This window comes from Phyllobates terribilis, unplaced genomic scaffold, assembly GCF_046119375.1.
Source record: "Phyllobates terribilis strain yellow unplaced genomic scaffold, ASM4611937v1 Scaffold_7__3_contigs__length_470593459, whole genome shotgun sequence".
Lineage (NCBI taxonomy): Eukaryota > Metazoa > Chordata > Amphibia > Anura > Dendrobatidae > Phyllobates > Phyllobates terribilis.
In genome coordinates this window covers 434640059-434665381 of record NW_027362767.1, presented here as the reverse complement: position 1 = coordinate 434665381, position 25323 = coordinate 434640059, and the positions used below count along the sequence as shown (strand labels likewise).

The 25323-nt window shown below is 46.1% G+C and overlaps 2 protein-coding genes across 3 annotated transcripts in view; one reads left to right on the top strand and one right to left on the bottom strand.

Annotated features, from left to right (window-relative positions):
* Window positions 1–6497: 6497 nt before the first annotated feature.
* On the bottom strand, window positions 6498–12887 carry LOC141155284 (peptidoglycan-recognition protein SC2-like). Its single transcript, XM_073642110.1, has 5 exons — window positions 12794–12887; window positions 7430–7488; window positions 7105–7306; window positions 6915–7033; window positions 6498–6836 (listed from the first exon to the last, which is right to left on the bottom strand). Exons 2-5 carry the CDS (start codon window positions 7473–7475, stop codon window positions 6658–6660), a joined length of 546 nt encoding a protein of 181 aa, XP_073498211.1. The 5' UTR covers window positions 7476–7488; window positions 12794–12887; the 3' UTR covers window positions 6498–6657.
* The window catches only part of LOC141155283 (peptidoglycan-recognition protein SC2-like), a 35488-nt gene continuing 17716 nt past the window's right edge, over window positions 7552–25323 (top strand). Inside the window, exons 1-3 of one of the 2 annotated variants that reach the window (XM_073642109.1) lie at window positions 7552–7571; window positions 15748–15814; window positions 15895–15955. In XM_073642109.1, the coding sequence (XP_073498210.1) occupies window positions 15907–15955 (49 nt within the window). In that variant the 5' untranslated portion in view covers window positions 7552–7571; window positions 15748–15814; window positions 15895–15906. Of the gene's footprint in view, window positions 7572–15459; window positions 15815–15894; window positions 15956–25323 lie in introns of those variants that run through there. The other variant, XM_073642108.1, reaches the window with a different exon arrangement.

Sequence of the window (25323 nt, the reverse complement as noted above, 5' to 3'; positions counted from 1 at the left end):
AATATCCAATAAATTTCGTTCCACTTCACGATTGTGTCCCACTTGTTGTTGACTCTTCCCCAAAAAATTTGAATTTTATATCTTTAGGTTTGAAGCCAGAAATGTGGCAAAAGGTAGAAAAGTTCAAGGGGGCCAAATACTTTCACACTGCACTGTATATAGAGGAGATGTACAGATATCGGGGGCTTTATAGATGAACAATTATGCTCAAAAGTTTACATACCCCGTCAGAATTTTTGCTTTCTTGGCCTTGTTTCAGAGAATATGAATGATAACAAATAAACTTTTTCTCCACTCATGGTTATTGGTTGGGTGAAGCCATTTATTGTCAAACTACTGTGTTTTCTCTTTTTAAATCTCAATGACAACCAAAAACATCCAAATGACCCTGATCAAAAGTTCACATACCCTGGTGATTTTGGCCTGATCACATGCACAGAATTTGACACAAATGGGTTTGAATGGCTACTAAAGGTAACATCCTCACCTGTGACCTGTTTGCTTGTAATGTACAGATATTGGGGGCAGTATAGATGTATATAGAGGAGATGTACAGATATCGGGGACGGTATAGATGTATATAGAGGAGATGTACAGATATCAGGGGCAGTATAGATGTATATAGAGGAGATGTACAGATATCGGGGACAGTATAGATGTATATAGAGGAGATGTACAGATATCGGGGGCAGTATTGATGTATATAGAGGGGATGTACAGATATCGGGGTCAGAATAGATGTATATAGAGTAGATGTACAGATATCGGGGGCAGTATAATGTATACAGAGGAGATGTACAGATATCGGGGGCAGTATAATGTATATAGAGGAGATGTACAGATATTGGGGGCAGTATTGATGTATATAGAGGAGATGTACAGATATCGGGGGCAGTATAATGTATACAGAGGAGATGTACAGATATCGGGGGCAGTATTGATGTATATAGAGGAGATCTACAGATATCGGGGGCAGTATAGATGTATATAGAGGAGATGTACAGATATCGGGGGCAGTATAATGTATATAGAGGAGATGTACAGATATCAGGGGCGGTATAGATGTATATAGAGGCGATGTACAGATATCGGGGTCAGAATAGATGTATATAGAGGAGATGTACAGATATCGGGGTCAGAATAGATGTATACAGAGAAGATGTACAGATATCGGGGGCGGTATAGATATATATAGAGGAGATGTACAGATATCGGGGGCGGTATTGATGTATATAGAGGAGATGTACAGATATCGGGGGCAGTATTGATGTATATAGAGGAGATGTACAGATATCGGGGGCGGTATAGATATATATAGAGGAGATGTACAGATATCGGGGGCAGTATAGATGTATATAGAGGAGATGTACAGATATCGGGGGCAGTATTGATGTATATAGAGGAGATGTACAGATATCGGGGGCGGTATAGATATATATAGAGGAGATGTACAGATATCGGGGGCAGTATAGATGTATATAGAGGAGATGTACAGATATCGGGGGCAGTATAGATGTATATAGAGGAGATGTACAGATATCGGGGGCAGTATAGATGTATATAGAGGAGATGTACAGATATCGGGGGCAGTATAGATGTATATAGAGGAGATGTACAGATATCGGGGGCAGTATAGATGTATATAGAGGAGATGTACAGATATCGGGGGCAGTATAGATATATATAGAGGAGATGTACAGATATCGGGGGCAGTATAGATGTATATAGAGGAGATGTACAGATATCGGGGGCAGTATAGATGTATATAGAGGAGATGTACAGATATCGGGGGCAGTATTGATGTATATAGAGGAGATGTACAGATATCGGGGGCGGTATAGATATATATAGAGGAGATGTACAGATATCGGGGGCGGTATAGATGTATATAGAGGAGATGTACAGATATCGGGGGCAGTATAGATGTATATAGAGGAGATGTACAGATATCGGGGGCAGTATAGATGTATATAGAGGAGATGTACAGATATCGGGGGCAGTATAGATGTATATAGAGGAGATGTACAGATATCGGGGGCAGTATAGATGTATATAGAGGAGATGTACAGATATCGGGGGCAGTATAGATATATATAGAGGAGATGTACAGATATCGGGGGCAGTATAGATGTATATAGAGGAGATGTACAGATATCGGGGGCAGTATAAATGTATATAGAGGAGATGTACAGATATCGGAGGCAGTATAGATGTATATAGAGAAGATGTACAGATATCGGGGGCAGTATAATGTATATAGAGGTGATGTACAGATATCGAGGGCAGTATAATGTATATAGAGGAGATGTACAGATATCGGGGGCAGTATAATGTATATAGAGGAGATGTACAGATATCGGGGGCAGTATTGATGTATATAGAGGAGATGTACAGATATCGGGGACAGTATAGATGTATATAGAGGAGATGTACAGATATCGGGGGCAGTATAGATGTATATAGAGGAGATGTATATAGAGGGGATGTATAGATATCGGGGACAGTATAGATGTATATAGAGGAGATGTACAGATATCGGGGACAGTATAGATGTATATAGAGGAGATGTACAGATATCGGGGGCAGTATAGATGTATATAGAGGAGATGTACAGATATCGGGGGCTGTATAGATGTATATAGAGGGGATGTATAGATATCGGGGGCAGTATAGATGTATATAGAGGAGATGTACAGATATCAAGGGCAGTATAATGTATATAGAGGAGATGTACAGATATCGGGGTCAGAATAGATGTATATAGAGTAGATGTACAGATATCGGGGGCAGTATAATGTATACAGAGGAGATGTACAGATATCGGGGGCAGTATAATGTATATAGAGGAGATGTACAGATATCGGGGGCAGTATTGATGTATATAGAGGAGATGTACAGATATCGGGGGCAGTATTGATGTATATAGAGGAGATGTACAGATATCGGGGGCAGTATAGATGTATATAGAGGAGATGTATATAGAGGGGATGTATAGATATTGGGGACAGTATAGATGTATATAGAGGAGATGTACAGATATCGGGGACAGTATAGATGTATATAGAGGAGATGTACAGATATTGGGGGCAGTATTGATGTATATAGAGGAGATGTACAGATATCGGGGGCAGTATTGATGTATATAGAGGAGATGTACAGATATCGGGGGCAGTATAGATGTATATAGAGGAGATGTATATAGAGGGGATGTATAGATATCGGGGACAGTATAGATGTATATAGAGGAGATGTACAGATATCGGGGACAGTATAGATGTATATAGAGGAGATGTACAGATATCGGGGGCAGTATAGATGTATATAGAGGAGATGTACAGATATCGGGGGCAGTATTGATGTATATAGAGGGGATGTATAGATATCGGGGGCAGTATAGATGTATATAGAGGAGATGTACAGATATCAAGGGCAGTATAATGTATATAGAGGAGATGTACAGATATCGGGGTCAGAATAGATGTATATAGAGGAGATGTACAGATATCGGGGGCAGTATAATGTATACAGAGGAGATGTACAGATATCGGGGGCAGTATAATGTATATAGAGGAGATGTACAGATATTGGGGGCAGTATTGATGTATATAGAGGAGATGTACAGATATCGGGGGCAGTATAATGTATATAGAGGAGATGTACAGATATCAGGGGCGGTATAGATGTATATAGAGGCGATGTACAGATATCGGAGTCAGAATAGATGTATATAGAGGAGATGTACAGATATCGGGGTCAGAATAGATGTATACAGAGAAGATGTACAGATATCGGGGGCAGTATAGATGTATATAGAGGAGATGTACAGATATCGGGGGCAGTATAGATATATATAGAGAAGATGTACAGATATCGGGGGCAGTATAGATGTATATAGAGGAGATGTACAGATATCGGGGGCAGTGTAGATGTATATAGAGGAGATGTACAGATATCGGGGGCAGTATAGATATATATAGAGAAGATGTACAGATATCGGGGGCAGTATAGATGTATATAGAGGAGATGTACAGATATCGGGGGCAGTATAGATGTATATAGAGGAGATGTACAGATATCGGGGGCAGTATAGATATATATAGAGAAGATGTACAGATATCGGGGGCAGTATAGATGTATATAGAGGAGATGTACAGATATCGGGGGCAGTATAGATATATATAGAGAAGATGTACAGATATCGGGGGCAGTATAGATGTATATAGAGGAGATGTACAGATATCGGGGGCAGTATAGATATATATAGAGAAGATGTACAGATATCGGGGGCAGTATAGATGTATATAGAGGAGATGTACAGATATCGGGGGCAGTATAGATGTATATAGAGGAGATGTACAGATATCGGGGGCAGTATAGATATATATAGAGAAGATGTACAGATATCGGGGGCAGTATAGATGTATATAGAGGAGATGTACAGATATCGGGGGCAGTATAGATATATATAGAGGAGATGTACAGATATCGGGGGCAGTATAGATGTATATAGAGGAGATGTACAGATATCGGGGGCAGTATAGATATATATAGAGAAGATGTACAGATATCGGGGGCAGTATAGATGTATATAGAGGAGATGTACAGATATCGGGGGCAGTATAGATATATATAGAGAAGATGTACAGATATCGGGGGCAGTATAGATGTATATAGAGGAGATGTACAGATATCGGGGGCAGTGTAGATGTATATAGAGGAGATGTACAGATATCGGGGGCAGTATAGATGTATATAGAGGAGATGTACAGATATCGGGGGCAGTATAGATGTATATAGAGGAGATGTACAGATATCGGGGGCAGTATAGATGTATATAGAGGAGATGTACAGATATCGGGGGCGTTATAGGTGTACATAGAGAAGATGTACAGATATCGGGGGCAGTATAATATATGTAGAGGTGATGTACAGATATCGAGGGCAGTATAATGTATATAGAGGAGATGTACAGATATCGGGGGCAGTATAATGTATATAGAGGAGATGTACAGATATCGGGGGCAGTATTGATGTATATAGAGGAGATGTACAGATATCGGGGACAGTATAGATGTATATAGAGGAGATGTACAGATATCGGGGGCATTATAGGTGTACATAGAGAAGATGTACAGATATCGGGGGCAGTATAATGTATATAGAGGTGATGTACAGATATCGAGGGCAGTATAATGTATATAGAGGAGATGTACAGATATCGGGGGCAGTATAATGTATATAGAGGAGATGTACAGATATCGGGGACAGTATAGATGTATATAGAGGAGATGTACAGATATCGGGGGCGGTATAGATATATATAGAGGGGATGTATAGATGTACACTACCGTTCAAAAGTTTGGGGTCATTTAGAAATTTCATTTTTTTGAAAGAAAAGCACATTTTTTTTCTATGAAGCTAACATTAAATGAATCAGACATACACTCTATACATTGCTAATGTGGTAAATGACTATTCTAGCTGCAAAAGTCTTGTTTTTATTGCAATATCTACATAGGTGTATAGAGGCCCATTTCCAACAACCACCACTCCAGTGTTTTAATGGTACATTGTGTTTGCTAACTGTGTAAGAAGCTAATGGATGTTTAGAAAACCCTTTCACAAGTATGTTAGCTCAGCTGAAAACGGTTTGGCTGATTTGAGAAGCTATAAAATTGACCTTCCTTTGAGCTAGTTGAGAATCTGGAGCATTACATTTGTTTGTTCTATGAAACTCTCAAAATGGCCAGAAAAAGAGAACTTTCATGTGAAACTCGACAGTCTATTCTTGTTCTTAGAAATGAAGGCTATTCCATGCGAGAAATTGCCAAGAAACTGAAGATTTCCTACAACGATGTGTACTACTCCCTTCAGAGGAGAGCACAAACAGGCTCTAACCAGAGTAGAAGAGAATGCCAAGAGTATGCAAAGCAGTCATCAAAGCAAAAGGTGGCTACTTTGAATAACCTAGAATATAAGACATATTTTCAGTTGTTTCACACTTTTTTGTTAAGTATATAATTCCACATGTGTTAATTCATAGTTTTGATGCCTTCAGTGTGAATGTACAATTTTCATAGTCATGAAAATACAGAAAAATCTTTAAATGCGAAGGTGTGTCCAAACGTTTGGTCTGTACTGTATGTGGTCTATATGCGATGTAGCCTTATGGAGTTGTTCATACTGCACTTGTCTATTATGTGCAGTATCTGCACGCAGGCTATTGTTCCCTGTTGTCAGACTATGACAAGCCGTCTGGACATTAATCTGAACCCACAGCATATGTGGAGGATCGATGAGATGTCGGCATATCGTTCACTGTGGAGATATTGGTCTGGGGGGGGTCGGGAGTGTCTCCCACCACTTATCTCTATGTGTCCATCATACGCATTGATTGACACATGTATGTGCGCACGGTTAGAGGCTGCGGTCACCGTTCGGCCCAGTCCCCGTCCCACACTTGTACATTCACTCTCACAGCGGCTCGGAGACAAAGGTTTTATTTCACGGGTGCTTTATTTTTTGCGCTATAGTAACCGTCTCCAACCATCGCAGACCCTCCTCTATATTACAGGGGTTACTGGTCCATACTTCACAGATCTCCAATCCGGGTCCATCCTCAGACCAGGCCACAGGAGCAGAATTCAGGAATCGGCCTTAGGCCTGGAAGCGGGGCCAGGTCTTTACAGTGTTGTAGAAGGTGTTTCCTGGGCACTCGGTGGCGGTGACGTTGCGATGTCCCTTCAGGATGTAGGCGGACTTGATATATCCCTTGGTGACGCCGCAGCTGATCAGGTTCTTGGCAGCATTCTGCGCAGCGGTTGTGGGGTTAGCACCTGGAATAACACAGCGGAGGTTATAACGTTGTCAGTGCCGTTATATCCATGAAGCCCACCGGGATCCTCCTGACTTACTGGTGAAGGTTCCGACCAAGCTGATGCCAATAGAGTTGGAGTTGTAGTTTGGAGCATGAGCACCAACAGATGTCCAGCCACGGCCCTCGAATATGGAGCCATCTCCTCCAATCAAGAAACTGCAAAGCGAAAAGCCTGGTAAGAACCAGCGAGATGCGGCTAAATTCATGGGTGTTACGGGGCTACATACCTGTATCCGATGTCACACCAGCCATTGGTGCTGATGTGCATGTTCTGGATGTTCTTTGCCTGAGTGATGCAGGTAGATTGGGTGGAGCAGGCAGCGCCGGCGGTGTGGTGGATAATTACATAGGTGACTGGAGTGGCCATTGCAGTCCTGCAGGTCGGAGCCTTTCCTCCCCACTGGGATTTAGTGAGGATGGTGGGACAGCCTGAGGGGTGAAGACAGAAGCATCGAATGCAGCAGTATTCAACCTCCGACACACACGAGACCCTCATTGCCCTCACTTCAATCTACGAACACTGGCGAGTTTTCACAGGGCTTTTAAACTTACATTGTGCAAGAGCGCACAAGGCGAGGAAGGCGAAGAAACGCAGCATGATTGACAGGTTCCTGGGTGGGAGAGAGAAAAGGCGTCAGATACAATCCATGGGCCGTTCTGATTAAGAGGAGCCTGCAGCACAGTGAGGCACAAGGTATATGGCGGCTGAATATATAGATCAGGTGTAGTGCGGGGTGTATAACAGTTGTATATATAGATCAGGTGTAGCATGGGATAATATGGCGGTTATATATAGATCAGGTGTAGTGCGGGGTAACATGGCATTTATATATAGATCAGGTGTAGTATGGGATAATATGGCGTTTATATATATATATATCGGGTGTAGTGCGGGGTAATATGGCGGTTATATATAAATCAGGTGTAGCGTGGTGTATATGGCGGTTGTGTCCATAGATCAGATGTAGTGTTGGGTATATGGCAGCTGTATGTATAGATCAGATGTAGTGTTGGGTATATGGCGGCTGTGTGTCTGTGTGTATAGATTGGGTGTAGTGCAAGGTATATGGTGGCTGTGGGTATAGATCGGCTGTACTGCGGGGTATATGGCGGCTGTGTGTATAGACTGGGTGTAGTGCGGGGTATATGGCGGCTGTGTGTATAGACTGGGTGTAGTGCGGGGTATATGGCGGCTGTGGGTATAGATCGGCTGTAGTGCGGGGTATATGGCAGCTGTGTGTATAGATCGGCTGTAGTGCGGGGTATATGGCGGCTGGGTGTAGTGCGGGGTATATGGCGGCTGTGTGTATAGACTGGGTGTAGTGCGGGGTATATGGCGGCTGTGGGTATAGATCGGCTGTAGTGCGGGGTATATGGCAGCTGTGTGTATAGATCGGCTGTAGTGCGGGGTATATGGCAGCTGTGTGTATAGATCGGCTGTAGTGCGGGGTATATGGCGGCTGTGTGTATAGACTGGGTGTAGTGCGGGGTATATGGCGGCTGTGTGTATAGATCGGGTGTGGTGCGGGGTATATGGCGGCTGTGGGTATAGATCGGGTGTGGTGCGGGGTATATGGCAGCTGTGGGTATAGATCGGCTGTAGTGCGGGGTATATGGTGGCTGTGTGTATAGATCGGCTGTAGTGCGGGGTATATGGCAGCTGTGTGTATAGACTGGGTGTAGTGCAGGGTATCTGGCGGCTGTGTGTATAGATCGGGTGTAGTGCGGGGTATCTGGCGGCTGTGTGTATAGACTGGGTGTAGTGCGGTGTATATGGCGGCTGTGTGTATAGATCGGATGTACTGTGGGGTATATGGCGGCTGTGTGTATAGATCGGATGTACTGTGGGGTATATGGCGGCTGTGTGTATAGATCGGATGTACTGTGGGGTATATGGCAGCAGTGTGTATAGATCGGGTGTAGTGCGGGGTATCTGGCGGCTGTGTGTATAGACTGGGTGTAGTGCGGTGTATATGGCGGCTGTGTGTATAGATCGGATGTACTGTGGGGTATATGGCGGCTGTGTGTATAGATCGGGTGTAGTGCGGTGTATATGGCGGCTGTGTGTATAGATCGGGTGTAGTGCGGGGTATATGGCGGCTGTGTGTATAGATCGGGTGTAGTGCGGGGTATATGGCGGCTGTGTGTATAGATCGGATGTACTGTGGGGTATATGGAAGCTGTGTGTATAGATCGGGTGTAGTGCTGGGTATATGGCAGCTGTGTGTATAGATCGGGTGTAGTGCGGGGTATATGGCGGCTGTGTGTATAGATCGGGTGTAGTGCGGGGTATATGGCGGCTGTGTGTATAGATCGGGTGTAGTGCGGGGTATATGGCGGCTGTGTGTATAGACTGGGTGTAGTGCGGTGTATATGGCGGCTGTGTGTATAGATCGGATGTACTGTGGGGTATATGGCGGCTGTGCGTATAGATCGGATGTACTGTGGGGTATATGGCGGCTGTGTGTATAGATCGGGTGTAGTGCGGTGTATATGGCGGCTGTGTGTATAGACTGGGTGTAGTGTGGGGTATATGTCGGCTGTGTGTATAGATCGGGTGTACTGTGGGGTATATGGCGGCTGTGTGTATAGATCGGGTGTAGTGCGGGGTATATGGCGGCTGTGTGTATAGACTGGGTGTAGTGTGGGGTATATGTCGGCTGTGTGTATAGATCGGGTGTAGTGCGGGGTATATGGCGGCTGTGTGTATAGACTGGGTGTAGTGTGGGGTATATGGCGGCTGTGCGTATAGACTGGGTGTAGTGCGGGGTATACGGAGGCTGCAGGGGCTGACTGGCAAATTTTAGCCTGGGGGCAAGCACACAATGGTGGCCCATGTCTCGCGGCTCATCAGTATCATACCTGGCTACTTCAAAAATTAAAGGTAACAAGGCTTTAAAAAAACGAAAACTGGTGTGTTATTGGGATGGCACACACATATGCAATTACAGATAGTTTTCTGTCTGTAAGGCTATGTTCACACATTGCATTTTCAGCTGTGTTTTACAGTACCAGCAAAGCCTGAGATTCCAGAAATCTCATGCTCACACCTTGGTTTTTGTTTCACCAGTATTTTGTGCTTTGTGTGTTTTTTGCACAATAGAGCAGGTCACTTCTTTCAGTCTTTTTTCAGCGTTTTGCGTTTTTCACCTACTGGAAGTAATGGGTGATAAAAAAAATACTGAAAAAAACGCACCAAAAAATGCAAAGATCAGGTTTTGCAGTGTTTTTGTGCCAAAACCTGATAAAATAGAATGAGGTTTTTTTTTTCACTGAACTTTATGTACATGCATAAGGAGACAAAAGAACACCAAAATAACCTGTCCTGTAAGACATATGATGTCTGTATATACAGTATAGGATATATAAGTCCTATTATCCGGTATATGCACCTGATGTCTGTGCACATAGTATACCGTATACAGGATAATATATGACTAGAATATCATAAAGTGTGAGACAGACATCAGATATTACACCAGCTACATATTATCCTGTATATTACATCTGATGTCTGTGTATATAGTACATTACATCCAGTATATAGGATATATATATATATATATATTATAGTCTGACTCCAAAGACATACTGATAGGGAATCTAGATTGTGAGCCCCATCGGGGACAGTGACGATGTCTGTAAAGTGCTGCGGAATATGATAGCGCTATATAAAAATAGAGATTATTATTATTGTATATAGGAGAATATGTGACTGGTGTATGATATACTGTGACTACATGTATAGGATGTGACAGTTCTATACTCCAGTATGACTACAGACATCAGATAATACACCACACCACACTGACAGCCCGACCCCCGACCGGCATAATAAAATCCCCCTGATCCTCAGCAGAGCAGCCATAAAGTTCAGGATGCGGCCCTGGACCTGTGAGGGGTTACCAGGGCACAGCCGCCTCCTCTCTGTACAAACTGTAAATCTGCCTCTCTCACATCACCAGCCCAGACTTACCAGGATCCAGAGATGTCTGACCTCCTGCACTGCTCACAGTGTGAGCTGAGCAGGGTCTCCTCTGTGCTGCAGCCCCCCGGCCGGCACATGTACACATGTATACATTACAGGCTGCAGCCCCTAAATCAGCAGACGGCTGTGCGGCCCTGAACAACTGCTTGGGGACCAGCCTGGGGGCCATGTGCCCTCCTGCCTCCATGGCCAGTCAGCCCCTGGGCGGCTGTGTGTATAGATCGGGTGTAGTGCGGGGTATATGGCGGCTGTGTGTATAGATCGGGTGTAGTGCGGGGTATATGGCGGCTGTGTGTATAGATCGGGTGTAGTGCGGGGTATATGGCGGCTGTGTGTATAGATCGGGTGTAGTGCGGGGTATATGGCGGCTGTGTGTATAGATCGGGTGTAGTGCGGGGTATATGGCGGCTGTGTGTATAGATCGGGTGTAGTGCGGGGTATATGGCGGCTGTGTGTATAGATCGGGTGTAGTGCGGGGTATATGGAGGCAGTGTGTATAGATCGGGTGTAGTGCGGGGTATATGGAGGCAGTGTGTATAGATCGGGTGTAGTGCGGGGTATATGGAGGCAGTGTGTATAGATCGGGTGTAGTGCGGGGTATATGGCGGCTGTGTGTATAGATCGGGTGTAGTGCGGGGTATATGGCGGCTGTGTGTATAGATCGGGTGTAGTGCGGGGTATATGGCGGCTGTGTGTATAGATCGGGTGTAGTGCGGGGTATACGGCGGCTGTGTGTATAGATCGGATGTACTGTGGGGTATACGGCAGCTGTGTGTATAGATCGGGTGTAGTGTGGGGTATATGGCGGCTGTGTGTATAGATCGGATGTACTGTGGGGTATACGGCAGCTGTGTGTATAGATCGGGTGTAGTGTGGGGTATATGGCGGCTGTGTGTATAGATCGGCTGTAGTGTGGGGTATATGGCGGCTGTGTGTATAGATCGGGTGTAGTGCGGGGTATATGGAGGCAGTGTGTATAGATCGGGTGTAGTGCGAGGTATATGGCGGCTGTGTGTATAGATCGGCTGTAGTGCGGGGTATATGGCGGCTGTGTGTATAGATCGGCTGTAGTGCGAGGTATATGGCGGCTGTGTGTATAGATCGGGTGTAGTGTGGGGTATATGGCGGCTGTGTGTATAGATCGGCTGTAGTGCGGGGTATATGGAGGCAGTGTGTATAGATCGGCTGTAGTGCGAGGTATATGGCGGCTGTGTGTATAGATCGGCTGTAGTGCGGGGTATATGGCGGCTGTGTGTATAGATCGGCTGTAGTGCGAGGTATATGGCGGCTGTGTGTATAGATCGGGTGTAGTGTGGGGTATATGGCGGCTGTGTGTATAGATCGGGTGTAGTGCGGGGTATATGGAGGCAGTGTGTATAGATCGGCTGTAGTGCGGGGTATATGGAGGCAGTGTGTATAGATCGGGTGTAGTGCGAGGTATATGGCGGCTGTGTGTATAGATCGGCTGTAGTGCGGGGTATATGGCGGCTGTGTGTATAGATCGGCTGTAGTGCGAGGTATATGGCGGCTGTGTGTATAGATCGGGTGTAGTGTGGGGTATATGGCGGCTGTGTGTATAGATCGGGTGTAGTGCGGGGTATATGGAGGCAGTGTGTATAGATCGGGTGTAGTGCGGGGTATATGGAGGCAGTGTGTATAGATTGGGTGTAGTGCGGGGTATATGGCGGCTGTGTGTATAGATTGGGTGTAGTGCGGGGTATATGGCGGCTGTGTGTATAGATCGGGTGTAGTGCGGGGTATATGGCGGCTGTGTGTATAGATCGGGTGTAGTGCGGGGTATATGGCGTCTGTGTGTATAGATCGGGTGTAGTGCGGGGTATATGGCGGCTGCGTGTATAGATCGGGTATAGTGCTGTGTCTGGCTGTGGACTAGTTGCAGTGTTGTGGGTACGATGTGTCGTCCTCACCTGTTTCGGGAGCACCTGGCGTCTTCTCGCTGCTCTCGGTATTTATTCTCTCCCTGGTGCTGGTGTTTATCAGGGTGACCTTGTGCTGAAGGATGGGGGGTGTATATAGAAGCCTGGAGTTTCTGTGTAATGATGGGGGTGGTCATGCTGCACTCACCCAGCCTGTGATAATGTGATAACGGAGCTGACACCATCAGGTGCACCGCACTTATTTTCAGACTGGACTCTGTTCCTGGGTCTCCCCAATTCCTGGTCCCTATAGGAGTATGATATCCTCTATATGAGTGTCAAGGATCACAGCCGGGGAAGGGGGGGGGGGGTCTCTCTGAACACCCCCCCACACACACCCGTTACCATGGGATGTTCTCAAGCCTTCAGGATTTTATGAAATCCCCAACATTCACAATATATTTGCTCCTGAGGGTCGCAGGTGCTAAACATTGCCCTCATATTTTTTTATCATGATTTTACTGTTGCATAGACCCCAAGTATGACAAGTGTAGCCTCGTCTATCAGGTCCGTTACTCAATTGAAAGGATTCTGGACATTGGCCATGCTTTGCGTTCGCCACTTCATCACGTTTCAGAAAATATGACTTTCCTATCTATTAGATCTATGCAGTTCATACAAACCTCCCTTCTTCATTTCTAATGAGCAAACAAAGGACCACAGATCTTTAAGTTTCTCCTAAGTCTTATCTCAGTCGTGAATCTGCTTTTCCACATCCCTGCTGCATGGCCTCACATCTGTTAGCCATTAGGCGTTTCCTTAATTACCTGATTCCAAAAGAGGGGGTCAGCTGCACAAAGTGTCATGTGAAGACACCTGTAGATTGCAAGCTCTTTCTCTTATCTCTGCAAGGATTTTAATTTTCTCTATGACAATGAGGTTTTATGCTGCATTTATGGGTCTGCTTGATCCAGGGACAAAAGCTGAAGCCGCAGGGATCTCCAGTTCACATGGTACAGGGTCATGGGTGCCTGAGGCAATATTCACAGCATTCTAGCACACATTCAATGGCTCCGATGGGGTTTACGTCTGAATCCCTGCAAAACGGGATTTTGGCGTTTGCTCCGACGGGGCCATAGATTATAATGGTGCCAGCAAAGTGATGTACATCATTTTGGGCATATATGCCTACTAGAGGTGGACACTCAGAGGTAGTCTACTACATCTGATTGTATGCCTCCAGTAGGCGTACAAGCCCGAAAATGGTGCACAACAGAGAGCACGTTCGCTCTGTATGCATCAATATAGTCTATGGCCCGGTTGGCGCATACACCCGAATCCCGTTTTGTGGGGGGGTTAGACGTAAACCCCGACGGTGCCATTGAATGTGTGCCTGAACGCAGTGTGAAAGCTCCCTTACATGTCTCCTCTAACACCTAATGTCTTCATCTATACTGGACTATCATATGAAGAATGAGGCCTAGTCTTCCTCCATCCTCCTGACCTCCTTATTCAAGTCCTGATCCCCAAAGATTGCATAAAGGCAGTCGTCTTTGGAACAGGGCCAGAATCGACCCACATCGGATCCCCCTCCTATTCCTTCAATAGTTTTCAAGATGTCTCGACTTACAGAGTGTTTTGTTTGTTTTTTCACTTCTTCCTTGGCCCCTCTACTACTTGTCCACCATCATCGCTAACCACAGTGGAAGCAACATCTCAGCTCCCTCCCAGTGGTCCAGCGATTGAACAAGTGTCCGGGCTGACCATGCTGATCCCGGTCCACCTCTAAGTGTCTACAACGGGCGTGTGAGCTTCAGAGCCAGACCTGAGTCATGGAAGAAAGTGACCTGGTTTGATCGGTCCCGTTTCGATCATATCGTCGGCCAGGTGCATCACTTACCGGAGGAATAAATATATAGTAATGAGACAAGTGGGTGGGGCAGTGTGACGGCAATATTTTGCAATGTGATGGAGCAATCATTTTTCTTTTGGCATCATGTGGCTATAGCACCACCTACCTTATCATTGTGCAGAGGGTTTTCTCTAAAGGCAGCGACACTTTCGACAACAAAAAAGGTCGGTCAGGAATGAGGAACATGACGAAGAGATCAACGTGACAAGTTGTCCAAATTCCCAGATCTCAATCTGATCGATCGTCTGCGGAATGTTCTGTGAATGAGGCTGGAGAGAGGGGGGGACACGGCTGACAAGGATTCTGGAGCACGGACAGCTCGTGGGCGCAGCAAAATTACTAAAAGGCCCGAACCCCATTATGTGCGGTGCCCGATATGCCGACATCCCGGGATTCTCATTCAGACAATTGTCAAGATCTTATCCAGAAGATGAAATTGTGCCCTATAATCATTTCTGCCTCTATTTTGGTTGTGAGCAAAACACGCCGGTGATTTACCCCCGACACGTAAGTGCGGGAGGTGCAGAGGGGGCGAGACCATGTCTGCTGGGGCTGATTTCCACTCTGTTTCTGCCCTAAACCTTCCTTTTCTCTTCACCTTCCTGTCCGCTCACACAATTCATCACATATGAGGATGTTTTATGTTATAAATATTGTAAAGCTTTAATAAATCTTGACTTGGAACCATCCACACCTGAATCACAACCATCCCCCATTGTGGGGTGACCCGCCGGTTACTGACCGATTTTGACGTCAAATCGTCTGATCTCGCTCCTCAGTGTAAACAACTAAAACAAAAATAAAGTGGCGACTATTTCTGCTGCTGCTTATCAGAGATTCAGGGTCACGGAGCCGGGTGCAGAGCTGGTGCGGAGTGCAGAGCGCAGAGGAATATTCCGCTCTGCACCGGACCCGAGTATGTGATGTGTCAGCCGCACTCAAAAGTAAACGTGGGGCGCTCATACCGTGGGGTGACTGCGATGCTCGGACTTCCGTAGTCCTATCTGATTGGCCAGATTAGCTAATAATAACATTATAACCCATTTACATAATATCGGACACATCAGAGATAACAGTCGTTATCACCTCACAGGTGACCCTCCTCTCCGGAATAAATAGAGGAGGAACGAGGAGCAGGACTCAGATACAACCAAGCAAAGGTAAGTGTCACCGTGGACATCTGCGGCCCCAGCCTGGAGCCACCTCACCCTGACGGAAGGTCTCCGCTTCTCTCCTCCAGGTGTAAGCAGCCATGTTGCGTCTTCTCGCCCTCCTCGCCGCCCTCTGCGCAGTCACTCATGGTGAGTAGTGGACATATGAGGTAAGGTAGAGGACGCACAGTCACATACACAGATATAAGGTAGAGGACGCGCAGTCACATACACAGATATAAGGTAGAGGACGCGCAGTCACATACACAGATATAAGGTAGAGGACGCGCAGTCACATACACAGATATAAGGGAGAGGACGCGCAGTCACATACACAGATATAAGGTAGAGGACGCGCAGCCACATACACAGATATAAGGTAGAGGACGCGCAGCCACATACACAGATATAAGGTAGAGGACGCACAGTCACATACACAGATATAAGGTAGAGGACGCGCAGTCACATACACAGATATAAGGAAGAGGACGCACAGTCACATACACAGATATAAGGTAGAGGACGCGCAGTCACATACACAGATATAAGGTAGAGGACGCGCAGTCACATACACAGATATAAGGTAGAGGACGCACAGTCACATACACAGATATAAGGTAGAGGACGCGCAGCCACATACACAGATATAAGGTAGAGGACGCGCAGTCACATACACAGATATAAGGTAGAGGACGCACAGTCAAACACACAGATATAAGGTAGAGGACGCGCAGTCACATACACAGATATAAGGGAGAGGACGCACAGTCAAACACACAGATATAAGGTAGAGGACGCACAGCCACATACACAGATATAAGGTAGAGGACGCGCAGTCACATACACAGATATAAGGTAGAGGACGCACAGCCACATACACAGATATAAGGTAGAGGACGCACAGCCACATACACAGATATAAGGTAGAGGACGCACAGTCACATACACAGATATAAGGTAGAGGACGCACAGTCACATACACAGATATAAGGTAGAGGACGCACAGCCACATACACAGATATAAGGTAGAGGACGCACAGTCACATACACAGATATAAGGTAGAGGACGCACAGTCACATACACAGATATAAGGTAGAGGACGCACAGTCACATACACAGATATAAGGTAGAGGACGCACAGTCACATACACAGATATAAGGTAGAGGACGCACAGCCACATACACAGATATAAGGTAGAGGACGCACAGTCACATACACAGATATAAGGTAGAGGACGCGCAGCCACATACACAGATATAAGGTAGAGGACGCGCAGTCACATACACAGATATAAGGTAGAGGACGCACAGCCACATACACAGATATAAGGTAGAGGACGCACAGTCACATACACAGATATAAGGTAGAGGACGCGCAGTCACATACACAGATATAAGGTAGAGGACGCGCAGCCACATACACAGATATAAGGTAGAGGACGCACAGTCACATACACAGATATAAGGTAGAGGACGCACAGTCACATACACAGATATAAGGTAGAGGACGCACAGTCACATACACAGATATAAGGTAGAGGACGCACAGCCACATACACAGATATAAGGTAGAGGACGCACAGTCACATACACAGATATAAGGTAGAGGACGCGCAGCCACATACACAGATATAAGGTAGAGGACGCGCAGTCACATACACAGATATAAGGTAGAGGACGCACAGCCACATACACAGATATAAGGTAGAGGACGCACAGTCACATACACAGATATAAGGTAGAGGACGCGCAGCCACATACACAGATATAAGGTAGAGGACGCACAGTCACATACACAGATATAAGGTAGAGGACGCACAGTCACATACACAGATATAAGGTAGAGGACGCGCAGCCACATACACAGATATAAGGTAGAGGACGCACAGTCACATACACAGATATAAGGTAGAGGACGCGCAGTCACATACACAGATATAAGGTAGAGGACGCGCAGTCACATACACAGATATAAGGTAGAGGACGCGCAGCCACATACACAGATATAAGGTAGAGGACGCGCAGTCACATACACAGATATAAGGTAGAGGACGCGCAGTCACATACACAGATATAAGGTAGAGGACGCACAGTCACATACACAGATATAAGGTAGAGGACGCGCAGCCACATACACAGATATAAGGTAGAGGACGCGCAGTCACATACACAGATATAAGGTAGAGGACGCGCAGTCACATACACAGATATAAGGTAGAGGACGCGCAGTCACATACACAGATATAAGGTAGAGGACGCACAGTCACATACACAGATATAAGGTAGAGGACGCACAGTCACATACACAGATATAAGGTAGAGGACGCGCAGCCACATACACAGATATAAGGTAGAGGACGCGCAGTCACATACACAGATATAAGGAAGAGGACGCGCAGTCACATACACAGATATAAGGTAGAGGACGCGCAGTCACATACACAGATATAAGGAAGAGGACGCGCAGTCACATACACAGATATAAGGTAGAGGACGCACAGTCACATACACAGATATAAGGTAGAGGACGCACAGTCACATACACAGATATAAGGTAGAGGACGCGCAGTCACATACACAGATATAAGGTAGAGGACGCGCAGCCACATACACAGATATAAGGTAGAGGACGCACAGTCACATACACAGATATAAGGTAGAGGACGCGCAGCCACATACACAGATATAAGGAAGAGGACGCGCAGCCACATACACAGATATAAGGTAGAGGACGCACAGTCACATACACAGATATAAGGTAGAGGACGCACAGTCACATACACAGATATAAGGTAGAGGACGCACAGTCACATACACAGATATAAGGTAGAGGACGCGCAGTCACATACACAGATATAAGGAAGAGGACGCACAGTCACATACACAGATATAAGGTAGAGGACGCGCAGTCACATACACAGATATAAGGAAGAGGACGCGCAGCCACATACACAGATATAAGGTAGAGGACGCACAGTCACATACACAGATATAAGGTAGAGGACGCGCAGTCACATACACAGATATAAGGAAGAGGACGCGCAGTCACATACACAGATATAAGGTAGAGGACGCGCAGCCACATACACAGATATAAGGTAGAGGACGCGCAGTCACATACACAGATATAAGGAAGAGGACGCGCAGCCACATACACAGATATAAGGTAGAGGACGCACAGTCACATACACAGATATAAGGTAGAGGACGCACAGTCACATACACAGATATAAGGTAGAGGACGCACAGTCACATACACAGATATAAGGTAGAGGACGCGCAGCCACATACACAGATATAAGGTAGAGGACGCGCAGTCACATACACAGATATAAGGTAGAGGACGCGCAGTCACATACACAGATATAAGGTAGAGGACGCGCAGTCACATACACAGATATAAGGTAGAGGACGCACAGTCACATACACAGATATAAGGTAGAGGACGCGCAGCCACATACACAGATATAAGGTAGAGGACGCGCAGCCACATACACAGATATAAGGTAGAGGACGCACAGCCACATACACAGATATAAGGTAGAGGACGCACAGTCACATACACAGATATAAGGAAGAGGACGCGCAGTCACATACACAGATATAAGGAAGAGGACGCACAGTCACATACACAGATATAAGGTAGAGGACGCGCAGCCACATACACAGATATAAGGAAGAGGACGCGCAGCCACATACACAGATATAAGGTAGAGGACGCGCAGTCACATACACAGATATAAGGAAGAGGACGCGCAGCCACATACACAGATATAAGGTAGAGGACGCACAGTCACATACACAGATATAAGGTAGAGGACGCGCAGTCACATACACAGATATAAGGAAGAGGACGCGCAGCCACATACACAGATATAAGGTAGAGGACGCGCAGCCACATACACAGATATAAGGTAGAGGACGCGCAGTCACATACACAGATATAAGGTAGAGGACGCGCAGTCACATACACAGATATAAGGTAGAGGACGCACAGTCACATACACAGATATAAGGTAGAGGACGCGCAGCCACATACACAGATATAAGGAAGAGGACGCACAGTCACATACACAGATATAAGGTAGAGGACGCGCAGTCACATACACAGATATAAGGAAGAGGACGCACAGCCACATACACAGATATAAGGTAGAGGACGCACAGTCACATACACAGATATAAGGTAGAGGACGCGCAGTCACATACACAGATATAAGGTAGAGGACGCACAGTCACATACACAGATATAAGGTAGAGGACGCACAGTCACATACACAGATATAAGGTAGAGGACGCGCAGTCACATACACAGATATAAGGTAGAGGACGCACAGTCACATACACAGATATAAGGTAGAGGACGCACAGTCACATACACAGATATAAGGTAGAGGACGCACAGTCACATACACAGATATAAGGTAGAGGACGCGCAGTCACATACACAGATATAAGGTAGAGGACGCACAGCCACATACACAGATATAAGGTAGAGGACGCGCAGTCACATACACAGATATAAGGTAGAGGACGCACAGTCACATACACAGATATAAGGTAGAGGACGCGCAGTCACATACACAGATATAAGGTAGAGGACGCGCAGTCACATACACAGATATAAGGAAGAGGACGCACAGTCACATACACAGATATAAGGTAGAGGACGCACAGTCACATACACAGATATAAGGTAGAGGACGCGCAGTCACATACACAGATATAAGGTAGAGGACGCACAGTCACATACACAGATATAAGGTAGAGGACGCACAGTCACATACACAGATATAAGGTAGAGGACGCGCAGTCACATACACAGATATAAGGTAGAGGACGCGCAGTCACATACACAGATATAAGGTAGAGGACGCACAGTCACATACACAGATATAAGGTAGAGGACGCGCAGTCACATACACAGATATAAGGAAGAGGACGCACAGTCACATACACAGATATAAGGTAGAGGACGCACAGTCACATACACAGATATAAGGTAGAGGACGCGCAGTCACATACACAGATATAAGGTAGAGGACGCACAGTCACATACACAGATATAAGGTAGAGGACGCACAGTCACATACACAGATATAAGGTAGAGGACGCGCAGTCACATACACAGATATAAGGTAGAGGACGCACAGTCACATACACAGATATAAGGTAGAGGACGCACAGTCACATACACAGATATAAGGTAGAGGACGCACAGTCACATACACAGATATAAGGTAGAGGACGCGCAGTCACATACACAGATATAAGGTAGAGGACGCACAGTCACATACACAGATATAAGGTAGAGGACGCGCAGCCACATACACAGATATAAGGTAGAGGACGCACAGTCACATACACAGATATAAGGTAGAGGACGCACAGTCACATACACAGATATAAGGTAGAGGACGCACAGTCACATACACAGATATAAGGTAGAGGACGCGCAGTCACATACACAGATATAAGGTAGAGGACGCACAGTCACATACACAGATATAAGGTAGAGGACGCGCAGCCACATACACAGATATAAGGTAGAGGACGCACAGTCACATACACAGATATAAGGTAGAGGACGCACAGTCACATACACAGATATAAGGTAGAGGACGCACAGTCACATACACAGATATAAGGTAGAGGACGCGCAGTCACATACACAGATATAAGGTAGAGGACGCGCAGTCACATACACAGATATAAGGTAGAGGACGCGCAGTCACATACACAGATATAAGGTAGAGGACGCGCAGCCACATACACAGATATAAGGTAGAGGACGCGCAGTCACATACACAGATATAAGGTAGAGGACGCGCAGTCACATACACAGATATAAGGTAGAGGACGCGCAGTCACATACACAGATATAAGGTAGAGGACGCGCAGTCACATACACAGATATAAGGTAGAGGACGCGCAGCCACATACACAGATATAAGGTAGAGGACGCGCAGTCACATACACAGATATAAGGTAGAGGACGCACAGTCACATACACAGATATAAGGTAGAGGACGCACAGTCACATACACAGATATAAGGTAGAGGACGCGCAGTCACATACACAGATATAAGGTAGAGGACGCGCAGTCACATACACAGATATAAGGTAGAGGACGCGCAGTCACATACACAGATATAAGGTAGAGGACGCGCAGTCACATACACAGATATAAGGTAGAGGACGCGCAGTCACATACACAGATATAAGGTAGAGGACGCGCAGTCACATACACAGATATAAGGTAGAGGACGCGCAGCCACATACACAGATATAAGGTAGAGGACGCGCAGTCACATACACAGATATAAGGTAGAGGACGCACAGTCACATACACAGATATAAGGTAGAGGACGCACAGTCACATACACAGATATAAGGTAGAGGACGCACAGTCACATACACAGATATAAGGTAGAGGACGCGCAGTCACATACACAGATATAAGGTAGAGGACGCGCAGTCACATACACAGATATAAGGTAGAGGACGCACAGTCACATACACAGATATAAGGTAGAGGACGCGCAGCCACATACACAGATATAAGGTAGAGGACGCGCAGCCACATACACAGATATAAGGTAGAGGACGCGCAGCCACATACACAGATATAAGGTAGAGGACGCGCAGTCACATACACAGATATAAGGTAGAGGACGCGCAGTCACATACACAGATATAAGGTAGAGGACGCGCAGTCACATACACAGATATAAGGTAGAGGACGCACAGTCACATACACAGATATAAGGTAGAGGACGCGCAGCCACATACACAGATATAAGGTAGAGGACGCGCAGTCACATACACAGATATAAGGTAGAGGACGCGCAGTCACATACACAGATATAAGGTAGAGGACGCACAGTCACATACACAGATATAAGGTAGAGGACGCACAGTCACATACACAGATATAAGGTAGAGGACGCGCAGTCACATACACAGATATAAGGTAGAGGACGCGCAGTCACATACACAGATATAAGGTAGAGGACGCGCAGTCACATACACAGATATAAGGGAGAGGACGCACAGTCACATACACAGATATAAGGTAGAGGACGCGCAGTCACATACACAGATATAAGGTAGAGGACGCACAGTCACATACACAGATATAAGGTAGAGGACGCGCAGCCACATACACAGATATAAGGTAGAGGACGCGCAGTCACATACACAGATATAAGGTAGAGGACGCGCAGCCACATACACAGATATAAGGTAGAGGACGCGCAGCCACATACACAGATATAAGGTAGAGGACGCGCAGTCACATACACAGATATAAGGTAGAGGACGCGCAGCCACATACACAGATATAAGGTAGAGGACGCACAGCCACATACACAGATATAAGGTAGAGGACGCGCAGCCACATACACAGATATAAGGTAGAGGACGCGCAGCCACATACACAGATATAAGGTAGAGGACGCGCAGTCACATACACAGATATAAGGTAGAGGACGCGCAGTCACATACACAGATATAAGGGAGAGGACGCACAGTCACATACACAGATATAAGGTAGAGGACGCGCAGCCACATACACAGATATAAGGTAGAGGACGCGCAGCCACATACACAGATATAAGGTAGAGGACGCGCAGCCACATACACAGATATAAGGTAGAGGACGCGCAGCCACATACACAGATATAAGGTAGAGGACGCGCAGCCACATACACAGATATAAGGTAGAGGACGCGCAGTCACATACACAGATATAAGGTAGAGGACGCGCAGTCACATACACAGATATAAGGGAGAGGACGCACAGTCACATACACAGATATAAGGTAGAGGACGCACAGTCACATACACAGATATAAGGTAGAGGACGCGCAGCCACATACACAGATATAAGGTAGAGGACGCGCAGTCACATACACAGATATAAGGTAGAGGACGCGCAGCCACATACACAGATATAAGGTAGAGGACGCGCAGCCACATACACAGATATAAGGTAGAGGACGCGCAGTCACATACACAGATATAAGGTAGAGGACGCGCAGCCACATACACAGATATAAGGTAGAGGACGCACAGCCACATACACAGATATAAGGTAGAGGACGCGCAGCCACATACACAGATATAAGGTAGAGGACGCGCAGCCACATACACAGATATAAGGTAGAGGACGCGCAGTCACATACACAGATATAAGGTAGAGGACGCGCAGTCACATACACAGATATAAGGGAGAGGACGCACAGTCACATACACAGATATAAGGTAGAGGACGCGCAGCCACATACACAGATATAAGGTAGAGGACGCACAGTCACATACACAGATATAAGGTAGAGGACGCACAGCCACATACACAGATATAAGGTAGAGGACGCACAGTCACATACACAGATATAAGGTAGAGGACGCGCAGCCACATACACAGATATAAGGTAGAGGACGCGCAGTCACATACACAGATATAAGGTAGAGGACGCGCAGCCACATACACAGATATAAGGTAGAGGACGCACAGTCACATACACAGATATAAGGTAGAGGACGCGCAGCCACATACACAGATATAAGGTAGAGGACGCACAGTCACATACACAGATATAAGGTAGAGGACGCACAGTCACATACACAGATATAAGGAAGAGGACGCACAGCCACATACACAGATATAAGGTAGAGGACGCGCAGTCACATACACAGATATAAGGTAGAGGACGCGCAGCCACATACACAGATATAAGGTAGAGGACGCACAGTCACATACACAGATATAAGGGAGAGGACGCACAGCACATACACAGATATAAGGTAGAGGACGCACAGTCACATACACAGATATAAGGTAGAGGACGCACAGTCACATACACAGATATAAGGGAGAGGACGCACAGTCACATACACAGATATAAGGTAGAGGACGCACAGTCACATACACAGATATAAGGTAGAGGACGCACAGTCACATACACAGATATAAGGGAGAGGACGCACAGTCACATACACAGATATAAGGTAGAGGACGCGCAGCCACATACACAGATATAAGGTAGAGGACGCACAGCCACATACACAGATATAAGGTAGAGGACGCACAGTCACATACACAGATATAAGGGAGAGGACGCACAGCCACATACACAGATATAAGGTAGAGGACGCACAGTCACATACACAGATATAAGGTAGAGGACGCGCAGTCACATACACAGATATAAGGTAGAGGACGCGCAGTCACATACACAGATATAAGGTAGAGGACGCGCAGTCACATACACAGATATAAGGTAGAGGACGCACAGTCACATACACAGATATAAGGTAGAGGACGCACAGTCACATACACAGATATAAGGGAGAGGACGCACAGCCACATACACAGATATAAGGTAGAGGACGCACAGCCACATACACAGATATAAGGTAGAGGACGCACAGCACATACACAGATATAAGGGAGAGGACGCACAGCCACATACACAGATATAAGGTAGAGGACGCACAGTCACATACACAGAT